The sequence below is a fragment of the Sinohyriopsis cumingii genome, chromosome 12, assembly GCF_028554795.1.
Source record: "Sinohyriopsis cumingii isolate HCF-2022 chromosome 12, ASM2855479v2, whole genome shotgun sequence".
NCBI classification, from domain to species: domain Eukaryota; kingdom Metazoa; phylum Mollusca; class Bivalvia; order Unionida; family Unionidae; genus Sinohyriopsis; species Sinohyriopsis cumingii.
The window spans coordinates 54,269,056-54,282,838 of record NC_142972.1 but is presented as its reverse complement, the minus strand read 5'-3'; the positions used below and the strand labels follow the sequence as shown (position 1 = coordinate 54,282,838).

At 34.0% G+C, this 13,783-nt stretch overlaps 1 protein-coding gene across 1 annotated transcript in view; it reads right to left on the bottom strand.

Moving 5' to 3' along the window:
* Positions 1-6,777: 6,777 nt before the first annotated feature.
* The window catches only part of LOC149786470 (uncharacterized), a 42,171-nt gene continuing 35,165 nt past the window's right edge, over positions 6,778-13,783 (bottom strand). The window contains exons 9-12 of the mRNA XM_089976923.1: positions 12,979-13,130; positions 9,574-9,763; positions 7,430-7,652; positions 6,778-7,006 (exon numbers count right to left, since the gene is read on the bottom strand). Coding sequence (XP_089833049.1) covers positions 6,847-7,006; positions 7,430-7,652; positions 9,574-9,763; positions 12,979-13,130 — 725 coding nt within the window. The 3' untranslated portion in view covers positions 6,778-6,846. The remainder of the gene's footprint in view (positions 7,007-7,429; positions 7,653-9,573; positions 9,764-12,978; positions 13,131-13,783) is intronic.

The following is a 13,783-nucleotide window of genomic DNA, read 5'->3' as shown; positions in this document are numbered from 1 at the left end:
GTAAGCAGTCTGAAACTAAAGCTAATATTTACTAAACATTTTGAACAGAATCTCGTAACATATTTTCAGCTTCATTTGCATGATTAAACTTGTCAGGGGCGTCACATGAACCCCTTGACTTATGTTGCGGGCTCCCATGCTTATGCATCAATCATTGTCTTTTCTCACCAACAATTAATTATTAATTTTTGTAAAAACAAAATGGCAATACACTATTTTTGATCTTTTTTGCAAATGTAAACCTTCTTAGTAGAAATTTTATGCCCAATAATTTAATGTAATTTTTTTCCAAAAACTGCAAAGTGATATCATATGTATGAAAACTTATGATAGATTTAAATAATTATTATTTTGATAACTGCAGTGTGTACGAAAAATTGAAGGGTACGAAAAAATACATGAAATACGGTACTCCAATTGGAAATCTTCATGTGTTTAAATCATGTGTGGTGTGTAATTAAAAAAAAATCGTTTGGAAAAATTTTCATGAATGGTGCACAGTTTATTTCCAAGAAATTTAGAAATTATTCTCTTCGCTCCTCTACAGTGTTGCTGTTATGGACCCTGTTTCAGTTGGTTGAAGAGCGATGGTATCTGAGAAAATCACAAATTTGGTTGAACTACTAGGTAAGTTTCTTTAATGAAATGAATATGTCTGAATGTGATTTGACATATTCTTTTCATTTAAAAACTGCTCAGGGCACCTAGTTCATCCCAATTTAGCATTCCTTTTGACCATTGCTCTTCAAAGAACAGAAATAGTGATCATCCGATTGTGGAAAACAAAATCACTAGACTGCATGGATTTTTTTTATTCATGATTCATTATAGTAAATATAGTATGAATAATGCAGTTAGACCCAAAGCTATGCAACAGAATCATTATGGGCTACCATCAGTGTGCTGTGTGAGATATTCTTGAAAATTTGGTCTCTAGTTTTCCTTTTCGACACAATTGAAACAGAGCTTCAAAACACTGATTGTTATGGCAGTGAGATGTGGACACCCCACCCCCATACCCCCTTACATGTCATGGTCAGTGTTTTACATTGGCAGACTACCATCGTATAATAATGTGCTAACAGACTTTAATCTATGCTGTTCGTTCCATTGATGAATTTGAATGATTGACATAAACATTAATAATTATAACGCTGTGTATCATACATGATATTCAGATGTAAGTTGACATACAATTCCTGGTTATACTTTCAAAGAACGAGTCTTTACAGGATGTATTGTTTGAGCTTCTACATCATATGACAACAAAGTTCAGTCATTCATTGCTGTTTGTTTAGGATGGACATAGGAACGAGTGATTGTATCGTCGAAATGCAGTCAGGTTACATATTTTTACTGGCAAATTTAAAACAAAAGCAACCTTAAAATAGGATGTAAATGAAGATAATATTGACTTTCATTTTCTTACTTTAAGTCCAGTATAAAAAAGGTATACATTATAACATTATAGTTCTGCTTTCATTGTAGTTTTTATGTCATATTGCCAGTAGCTTCTTGTTGGTCAGTGGTTCTTTCCGTGGTTTTCCCAGGTTCTTCCTCCACCATTAATACTGGCCGCCATGTGTAGCCTATCGTGTGCTGAAAAATGGCATTAAACCCTACAACAACAACAACAATTATATCACATTGTGAGGCCTTTCTTTTTTTGATTGGCTCCCCTTTTGAACTTTATTGGGTGGGTTGAGGAGGGGAGCAGTAACCTAATTGAATAAATCCTAGATGACTATGACCAAAATTTGTGAAGTGTTTACAATTAAGGTCTATCAATTTGTTAGCAAGAGCTCAACTTTATTGTGGTTAAAAGAAAGCTATATTTTGCAGAAAAACCTTTATTTATGAGTCAGTTCCTAATAATCACATTTTGTGAATGATGTGCACTTAGAATAATATACATCAGCTAATAGATTATGGACAAGGTAATATAATAAAGAAATGATGGTTTTTCCACAAAATCAACCATAGCTGTTCTAGTTCCTGTATAGAGATCTGTTAGACATGGGATGGAAAAAAGCCTTTCATGGTACTTCATTTTTATTTTACCAAAAAGAAGTTATTCACATAATTTTAAGAAAAAAAACCCTGAATATAATCACATTAAATTTAGTAGGTTTGTTTGTATACACATGAAGATAACCTGATTAGATTTTCAGGTCATAACAACTCAAGTTTTGAATTGTTACTCAGTTTTATCAGAAGTATATGACCTGATTAGATTTTGCATTTTTCTTACACATTTTTTAACTTTGACCTGTATACAGATGATTAATCAAAAACCATTTATAGTTAACAAAAAATGAAATTTTGACAAGAATATTTGAAATTCAAATGTAGATAATTTTATTGGGTTTTCAGGCCATCATAAGCTTTACAATTTTGTGAAATATCTTCTTGGAAGTAGACTTTTGGGACGAATTCCTTGGAATAAGCATAATTAAGCAATAACCACAGAATTTATTTGTCTTTGTAAGTATACGTATAGGACCTAATTAGGTTTTTATACCAACATGGCCATTTTGAATATTTTCTAAGTTATTTACCTTATCAGTTCACCTTTTTTGTCTGCTGTGGGAATATTTTGCATTTACCAACCATAAATAGGTTGATATCAGAAAGACTTGTGCAAATTTGTGAAAGATTTACTTTTGTTTATTTGGTAAATCATTAATTTAGCAGGAAATGTTCATTTAAGAATAGGAGTTATATTTGTTGGAACAATAGCTGGGAAGATTTGTCACTGAAAGGCAACAGTCCAGAGTCATCCTCTCTTATATTATGCATCAAACTATGTATTACATTGAAACCTGCATTGTGAATTCTTAAAGGAAGACATAGACATGGGGAGAAAGATTTCAGTGGTTATTTATTGTGAGGAAATTTTTTGTATATTCTTGGAGAGAAAAAATCATGACTTTAAAGTCCAAATATGAGCCATAAAGATCTAGTCATGTCTGGAATCGGTTATTTGTCTATATATTGGACAAAATATTGATTTTTCTTTTACAAAATCGCTGCCTATAGTTCAGAAGTTATTTTGTGCAAGAATGTAAGATTTCATAATTTCATATCCTTGTAGATTATCATTTTATAAAATCACAGAGAATACACATTTTATGAAATCAAAGAGAATACACTTTTTTTAAATCAAAGAGAATACACTTTTTTTTATAAAATCATAGAGTACACTTTTTGTACAGTCGTAAAGAATACACTTTTTTATGTTGTGGAAGTCGGTGAAGTAGTGGATTTTGCATGAAAAATAATTTTGATAAACATTTTTGCTTTTTCACTCAAGCACGTTTGTAATAGACATCAATAACATTATCAATAAAGAATTTCTTCCATATTGTCAAATGCTTGATGCAATGGTAGCATGTCAACGTATGCAAGAAAACCATGTTTAAACCCCTCCATAAACTTTTATTCTGTTTTTTTTTTATCTGTACATCATTCAGGTTTAATCATTTATGCTGATGTACTAAGAGTATAATGTAGTTTTAACAGGTGTATCCATTCAAAATAATGTAATAGCTTTAACTGGTATCTGTTCAAGAAAATCCAATACCTTTACCTCCTTTTTGGGGCCCCGTGTGGCCGATTGGTCTAAAGCGCTCTCCATTATGGATCACTGCCATCTCACCTCTGTCTGCCTGGGTTCGAGTCTCGGTTTCAGCCAATGTGGGTATGTGAGAAAGCTTGCCAGTAGCTTCTTGAGGGTCGGTGGTTCTTTCCAGGGATTTCCCGGGTTCTTCCTCCACCATTAATACTGGCTGCCATGTATAGCCTATCATGTGCTGAAAAATGGCGTTAAACCCTACAACTACAACAACAACCTCCTTTCTAGATCATGCAATATCTTTAACTGGTATCTCCTTTCAAGATAATCCAAAAGCTGTAACTGGTACTTTCATTCAAAATAATGCAAATCATTTTAATTGGTATCTCCATTCAAGATGATCTGATAGCTGTAACTGGTACCTCCTTTCAAGATAATGCAATATCTTTAACTGGTACCTCCTTTAACGATATTCTGATAGCATTAATTGGTACCACATTTGAAGATATAGTTTGTATAACTGGTATCTCCTTTCAAGATATTACAGTATCTTTAACTGTACCTCCTTTCCTGATAATGCAATAGCTTTAATTGTAACCCCCTTTCAAGATAGTCCAGTATCTTTAACTATACCTCCTTTCAAGATAATGCAATAGCTTTAACTGGAACCTCCTTTGAAGATAGTCCAACATCTTTAACTGGTACCTCCTTTAAAAATGATGCAACAGCAAGCAATGCTGCTATATAGCATCTGCACATAATGTTGCAGTTCTAACTTTGGCATTAGAAATACCCAATTAGTAAATAGTTATGATTGGCAAGAATTCCAATCAGTACTTTCAACTGCATAGCATATTACATGTAGTCAGTGTAAACAAACTAATCTTGTCATATCATATACACTAAGGTAGCAGATAATGACATTAACAATATGGAACTTTCAAGTGATTTATTTTCCAGAAATACCTGGTACATAATATTGGCAAATATGGGTACTCTGACTTGGCAAATGAAATTCTTTGTCTTTAAACTAAAAACAATAAGATTTTTTATATTCATGAGAGGTAAAGCCTCAGATGACTTACATTCGAGTAGAACTTATATGACAGGTCTGGGCCTATTGTAAATTTAAAAAAGCATAATCTTTTTGGTGTAGAATAAACTGATATCCTCTGGCAAATACAAAATACAATACTATGTATCCCATAATTTCAAATATGGCCAACTTTTAAATTTAAAATAGTAGTTTTCAACTATGCACAATAAATGATTGCTCTGAGAAAATCTTTATATAGTAACATTACAGATTGACGGTAAAACAATAAATTACTGCCAAGGTCATACCTAAATGAAGACATCTCTTTTGTATCTTGATATAAAGTAGCAATTATTTTGTTTGTTGTTTTAAACTGGCACTACAATTTTTGGATTTGGCAAAATATTCCCGTCTTCTTCAAATGTGTTGCCGAATGATAATACCTTAGAACTACTGCTGCCTTGTAAATCCAGCTCTCCTGGCTAAAACTTTATAACTACAAAGCTAAAGGTTATCTGCCCACCTAAGTGTCAGCTAGATACAGTGATCTTCCCTTGATACGAGGATTGGTGCCAAACTCCATGTGATTGTCAGTTACAAGTTTTGCTCATATAGAGTAGCATGCACTCTACAGATGGAGAGGCCATGCAAAATCCATAAAAACTGTTTGGAAGTTTTCTACCTCAAAACAAGATGGAGGAGTTTCATCTTCGAGTGAAGTATACCCTATCTATAACTCTCAAGCCTTTCTGTTCCTATTGTTGATGACACTGCTCACCTTTATATCGTTGTGCTATGTGATGGTATACGTGTGTTGATATGGCTGTGTAGTGTTTTGAGGGCAACCTTTCCTCTTTCAACCCTATCATGTACGCGCCTGTATTGTTGTATGTTTGAAGGATGGTATCATTCCCCAATTTCTCCTCCCCTTGATGAATTTGTGATGGTGTGGAATGATTGTATGGTTACAATCGATATGTGCAAACGAATATTATCTATTCCATATCTACTTTTTCTCTGTTTGTTTTGTAAAAGTCCAGTGATGAATGGCAATAGTGAATATCTGTCTGAAGTCAGGTGATAGTCCTCATGTTGTGTCCCCTTTACGTCTTACCGTTACCCATTTGGGTGTAGTTGTGGGTGATGGTTAGCAAGTGTTGTTGTTGTTCAGTATGTCTAAATATTGGTCAGTAACACGGTGTGTAGGTCAGTATGTGAGGGGTGTTTGTCAGTAAAACTGCTCAACAGTATGTGTGGATGCTGAACATTAGGTGTTGTTCATGGTAAGTATGTTTGGTTGATGGTCAGTAAGACTAAGTAGGTGAGGTTTTGGTCAGTAGGTGTACTGTGCTTGTCAGTATAAATGGGTGATAGTACGACTTTAAGTCAGTAGGTGTGGGTAATGGTTATATAATATATTGGTTAGCAGGGGTGAGTGTTGATCATCAAGCATGCGGGATGGATAGTAAGAATTGTTATTGGTCAGTAAGTGTGGATTTTGGTCAGTCAAGATGGACAGTAAGGCTGGGTATGGATACATAATGGCAATGTTATATTTCTCATTGTGGTCCAAAATGTTTGATCTCCATCCCGCAGCCCTACTGACCCAACCGTACTAATTAATATCCCTCTCCACCTAGAGTACTGTAATTTTGATCCAGAGGACGTTTTCAATATTAAGTTCCTCATTCAGCCCATATTGCCAGTTTTCAAAAAGGACGGGAGTACATTTTTTCCATTCCCCTTACGCCTTCCCACATGCAATCTATTACTAAATGTGAAAGTTTTATAATCCGCAGAATATGATCGTTTTTCATATATGTTCATTGCTAGATAAAGTTATTCCCGTTATGAAGAAAACATCGAATATATTATCAACTTCATATTTATATTGTTTTATAATATCATTTGAGCAAAATGTTTTGCAGATATGAGAGAAAGTAACATGAGATATGACAGAAAATAACATGCGATCTATTATATGTAAATTTCTTCTTGTATTTCTAAGCTATTATTTGGTTCACATTTTCTAGTTAATTGAAGGAATCATCATACTTATTGATTCAGAATATTGTACTATGTTTTGCAGTTTGAATACACACAACAAGCAGCAGCATCCAAAAACAAACTTATGTGTACCAACATCTTTAAACTAAATAAAGATAACTCAGTATTGACCGGTCTTTATTGAATTGAATTATTTCAACCATATTACATTCATCTGAAGAGCTTCTTCTCATTTCCTTTTCTTCCTAAGTCGGTTCACGGAATCAATATTTCTTACAAGATCTGCTCCCTTTTCACCTATCATAATAGACGCAGACATTGTGTTCCCAGATATGGCATCCGGCATAATGGAGGCGTCAATTACTCTTAAACTGGAAATGCCTTTAACCCTGTAATTACAAATACATGCAACTGTCAGAAACTTTAAGATTTACTCCATCTTTGTTTCAAAATACATTTATTATGTTGCGATTTCTTTCTTCAGTATTTGGATAACACTTAAACAACATAATTATTAATTTAGTCTTAAACTCTTTTAAAAGAATAAAATTTAAATCCTGAATGTTTAATTTGACATAGAAACATAAAAAAACAAAGCAAACAACAGACAAACATCAGACAATAGCAAACCAAAAAGAGAGGCCGCTTAACTCTTCTTTCTCACCTGGTACAAATTTTCCTTCCGATGTTTTCAACGCTAGCTAGTTCGTGAATGTACATGCTGCTATATAAAAACAAAAATAACGTTAATGTTAAGTTAATGGCAAAGACTTAGTTTATTCGATTTTAAGAAAGATACAAAATAAGCATACCTCAGTGAAGGATCGACAACGGTTGAAGGGTCATTCACTGCTCCCATTTTGCATGTGGTTGTTGGATGGTAAATCGTGACAGTAAAATGACGAATTATGCACTCCCAATATTGATCTGTATCAAAACCAAAACTGGTACAACCGGAGAAAGGCTTGTTTCGAAATGTAGCATTCAGGGCCAACATGGGCTTTGTCATCAATAATTTTCGGAAATGTTTTATTCCTGGAAGAAAGCAAAAATATAACATTTTATTAGCATTATCCAACTATACGTTTTGAATTACATTAAATTTTTTAAAATCAGAGAAAGTGATTTGTAGAGAATTGTATATAGGGCTGTTCAGAAAATGCATCTTGTAATGAAGTCCACTAACAAGCAAACAGCAATATGAAGCGAGTGAATATTCGATCAGAAGGGATGGAGTTCATTGAATACATTTTGGAGCTTCTGGACAATATAGACATTGTACTATGACTACACATATTTTTGTCGTAGTTTTGACTAATGCTTAATAATAAATAGATGAATGAATACACGAAGAAATTCTAATTCCATTGCTAATCTTACTTTTGTGTATCACCCTCTCATATACAGATAGAGAATTAAATAAAATCAAAAGTATACCTCGCCCAACCACACACACACACACACACACACACACACATATATATATATATATATATATATATATATATATATATATATATATATATATATATATATATATATATATATATATATATATATATATATAGTCATGTGTATGCGAGAACATTAAAAGTTGAAAATAAAATTCACCGGAAAACACATTTTGTCATTATGACAATCTCAAAGAAGGATATAAGTACAAATAAAATAAAAAGATAACTAAAGCTGTAGGACTCAAGGGTATTATTGTGTAAACTAAAATTGCGAGACCAATTAGCCATGAGGATATTTTTGAAAATAAAAATTATCAGTTAGGCTCGAGCGTATTGTTAAAATTACAAGACCAGTTAGACGCGAAGGTATTATTTTACTCATTACTATTAAAATTACTAGACCAGCCAGACTTGAGATTCAATAATTTGGATCTCTTATGGAAAATAATAGCTGTTCCCCATGCATACAGAGGTATACATCATCTACATAATTATGTCTAAGGTTGCAACTGTCTCAGTAGAATAATTATAGCTGTATTAAAACTCAATTTGTTCATTGGAAAAATCTTTCAATACATTATAGGCCATTTATTTGCAAGATAATTAACGATGTAGATGTCGTGAAAAGGCTACATGAATGAAAAGGAATTGCAAGAGTCTATGGCTAGATTTTTTAATCGATTTAAATTTATTAATCTGGCAATTTTCCTTTCACAATTAAATAGCGATTGGTAAGTTCCAACAGAGACAAATGCCATAACAGTTTATATGTATTAGGAAACGGACCTGTCTTAAAATGATTCGTGTTATGAGCAATAACTAAATTTAATAACTATATTAAAACTATGTACACAAGTGTATAGTAAGTAGTACATAGTATTTAATACATATGTTGTGTCAGTCAGTTAAAAGGCACAAAGCCGGAAAAATTTGGAGAATGTACTACTTGTACTAAGTTTTAGATGGTTTACGCTGCAAAGTCTCAGATGTTTGACTTTGCGCAGGTTTTGCCGTTTTTTTTTAATGTTGTACAGTTGGTTCGCCAATAATTTTCAATTCGTAAATGAAATATTCAGTATCAATAAACAAAGACAGCTCTTCCCCAACACGTTTCCTTGTTCTTTTTTCAGGTCTATTATCATTTCGTGTTATTTCGTGTTAACTTTATGTTTTTTCCTTTTCCATGTTCTTTATTTATTTGATATCCTTTTCTATTTTTCTGTTTTTGATTGATAGCACGAAGATAATGACGAAGAAGTGGGAGGAACTTTAAGAAAAACAAGAACAATGGATAATAATGAATGGAGTTTGTGAAAAATAATGAGAATTAATTCTGAAATAAAAGGTATCGTCAACACAGTTGAATGAGAACAGGCTAAAAATGGGCAAACGAGTTGGAAAAGAGTCGTTACAAAAATAACCGGGTCATGGTTATGGTGAATTTTTGAAACAAACCTGTGCAATTGGACTCATTCTCTAATTTCGTGCATATGTTGCCTAACCTTGTAAAATGCTCTGAACATCATCTTTGTGTGCCAGGTAATTAGGATCAATCTCAGGATAATCAAATGGATCCGAGCTCCTGAGTCTCATAGTTCCTCGGCTTTTGGGATGTAGGAGAGCTATTGCCACAGAAAAACCCTCAGGAGTACCCTTGCTAGACAGTATTCCTCCGAACAATTCTTTGTTGATCTATAAAGAAACCTCGCCAGAAGTTACTTTATCTTGCGAACAATTCAAGTGCAGGGAAACTAATTAAGCAAGACTCCCAAGTGGTATTTATACTGTAAAGTGTTATTAATTGGTTAAAATACTTATCTTAGTGACTTTATCAGTTTTAGGAAGGTTGATGGTGGTATTATGGTCGTGAAGAATGTAAGCATTTGCCATAACATTATTCTTCATTACAAGAATGTGTGTGTGTGTGTGTGTGTGTGTGTGTGTGTGTGTGTGTGTGAATGATATGTGCATGTCTTAAAGAATATCCAGACTTAAATAATGATATGATAGCAATTTCCTGTCATATCTAGATAGCTTAATAAGCAATTCTAATTTTATGACTGCGTAATATTTGTAAGTGGTAACTGTGATACATTTTTATATCAATATATGAACCTTGCATAAGGGAACTAATTTGACGAATTAGATCTATTATTTGTTATATACTTGTATAAGGTAACAAATTTGACGAATTACATCTATATTTGTTATATACTTGTATAAGGGAACTAATTTGATGAATTACATCTATATTTGTTATATACTTGTATAAGGTAACTAATTTGATGAATTACATCTATATTTGTTATATACTTGTATAAGGTAACTAATTTGATGAATTACATCTATATTTGTTATATACTTGTATAAGGGAACTAATTTGATGAATTACATCTATATTTGTTATATACTTGTATAAGGGAACTAATTTGATGAATTACATCTATATTTGTTATATACTTGTATAAGGTAACTAATTTGATGAATTACATCTATATTTGTTATATACTTGTATAAGGGAACTAATTTGATGAATTACATCTATATTTGTTATATACTTGTATAAGGGAACTAATTTGACGAATTAGATCTATTATTTGTTATATACTTGTATAAGGTAACAAATTTGACGAATTACATCTATATTTGTTATATACTTGTATAAGTTAACTAATTTGATGAATTACATCTATATTTGTTATATACTTGTTTTTACAGCAGGGTCATAATATAAACTAGCTATTAGCTAAATATGTCACTTTGGTTAAATAAAGGATATTATTTTTATTATTATTATCTGATGGCGATTCAAAATTCCAGTATCTATAGCTTTAATTGATTAATGTAGGGAAATTGTTAAAGAACGATTATGCACAATATCAAGTAATTCAGCCTCATTTTAAATCTGATGGAAAGATATTGTGTGACTATTAAGTATGTGGAGATTACAATTGATCCGGGGGCCCCGAGTGGCCGAGTGGTCTAAAGCGCTCTCCGTTACGGATCACTGCCATCTCACCTCTGTCTGCGTGGGTTCGAGTCCAAGGCTCGGCTAACGTTGGTACGTGGGAAAGCCTGCCGGTAGCTTCTCGTGGGTCGGTGGTTCTTCCCTGGGTTTTCCAGGGTTCTTCCTCCGCCAGTTATACTGGCCGCCATGTATAGCCTATCTTGTGCTAAAACCTAGAGCAACAACAACAACAACAACATCAATTGATCCATAATCTTATATATGATTATGCCAAGCCTTTAGTAACTGTAGAACAATACCGGTTACCTTCCTGGAACATTATTTTATAGTGATGTACATAGTGTGTGTACACGCTATAAGCATGCCCACAGATTTGTATACATTATGCAGTGAAGTTATGGAACAGTGATGGACAGTAAATGTAACACCGAGAGGGACATATAATTTTATGACTTGCAGAGGCAAATGTAGCACTGCGAGAATAGTATACTTTGAAGGTATGAAGAGGTTAGTGTAACACCACATGGGTAGTAATCTTAACAGCTAGATGAGAGCAAGTATGGCACAGTGAGAATACTGAGCATTCAGTTATAGTTTGAGGGGAAAACATTTGGCACTGAGAGTGCTTGAAGAGCTGTTTCAACACCTTGGGGTAGTAAATGTAACGGCTTAAAGAAGTAAGACACTTCAAGGGCAGTGAATGTTCATGTATATACTGGTGGAGCCGTTGTACATAATTATGAGAGACGACTTTTTGAAGAACACGCAGGGGGTGGTATGATGGAATTTGTAGGATCACAATTTGGAAGTGACAGTGCGAAGGCAATGTTCATTTGGTACATTTACGTGCAAGAGAAATTGTGCCAAGGCAGCGTTCTGAGGTCTTGCGAAGTAAATGTAAACTGCGAGTCGGGGAATGTCGGAGGGCTTTCAATGGAATGAACAACATGATTATAAAAGCACAGGTTATACTGGCCAGGTAAATTTGTAGACCGGCAATCTTGAATGTGTGTAAAAGGAGTGCAGTGGTAGTACAAAACCGCTTTGAAGAGTCAAGATTGTGCACTGCAAGAGTAGTGAGTGTTAGTAAGAAGCAAAACGATGATCATGGAACACTCCAGTTACTATTAGATAATGAAGTAGCGTGTGTGTGTGTGTGTTTATTTGGATTTTTTAACGTAGCTTTAACAATTTTTCATTCATATCGCTACGATGTCTGCAGTGTGGCAGTTTATGGTGATGTCTAGCACTAGGGCATCATGCCGCAGACATGTAGCATGATGTCCCACCCAGTCACATTATCCTGACACCCGGCCGACCAGTCCTAACTCTAACCTCTTAATGCTGAGCATAGCAAGGTACATGTTAGTACCATATTTGTAAGCCTTTGGTATGACTCGGCCAGGGTTCGAACCCATGACCTCCCATCTTCCGAGGTGGACGTTCTAACCATTAGGCCATCGGAGCGGTAACGAAGTATTGGAAACTAAGAAGTATATAGTAGAAAAGTTAAGGTACATAGCAGTATTGGAATGTAATCTAAACACAAATAGACAGTAAACACATCCACACACAAAATGAGCCAGTCCACTTGCATTGCCCCCCAAAAAACTGTGTGGTGAGTAAGGTGGCGGTTGTCTTCTATCAAGATACCTGATTCCAACTAAGACAGTGATATGCCAATCACATGACTAGTCCTGAAAATTACACCGTACGAACTTAATTAGGTGATATTGTCCGATGAATCAGTTCTTGTGCATACATTTGTTTTACTTTTATAAACCCCAACTTATACACAAATGACAAGCAAATAATTTTAACAAGTTTTCTTCAAGCTTTTGTTTCTTTTAGGCAGCAAATTTGGATATTTACAAAACAGGTTACAGAAGAAGGCATAATAAGAATACACACAAATACAAACATACACACACACACTTACTTCATCTCTATAGTTGAAGTGATCAACAGCATCGCCATGCTCTGCTAACGTACTGACAAGAATAAACTGGATATCAGGACGTTTGTCTTCTGAATCTGGATTGGTTTTCAAAAAGGCATTTGCCTCATCTGCCGCGTTGGATGTCAGCGAGCCTAAAACAATAACAAGAAGGATTGACTTAATAATATGTCCGATATTTCACAACTACGATACTGCTGTTATGTCACATTTATCTATCACTGTAAGTTTAGTGGCATTATTTGAAATGGGACGGTTTGGCATTCTTACGTACGTTTAATGGTCACGGTTTCTTTTTGTCAGTTTCTACACCATAGTTAAAGCTTCTTGCTGTATCTGAATAGCGATTGCACTAAACATATGTGGTAACATTACATCCTTCTCCTGCATCTGTGTATTTTCCTAATTATTTTCTCAAGAGATTAATACAGAACACTTTTAGAAGATGATATAGTATGTTATATGTACATGTCTAGTTGTGATTTATGTCTCGCCTGCTCTAGGTATCACTCATTACAATAGAGGCAATGGAAATAATCTCTGTTATTGATGTTTCTGTGTAGTTATAAGCCTCAAGCCTTTGAGAATGGTTATCACATTTGGACTGTAGAATCTGCCTGCAAGAAACACTGTATTAAGTCAATGCACCCCAACCCCCATTCAAAGATAACTAATCAAGGTCATTTTAAATCGTGTTTAGGTTGTACTATTTCTTCTGCATGATTTTTAGTCTAGAACCAATTGTTGGATTAGTGTCATCCTGGGACTGTGGAATCAGTTAACAATG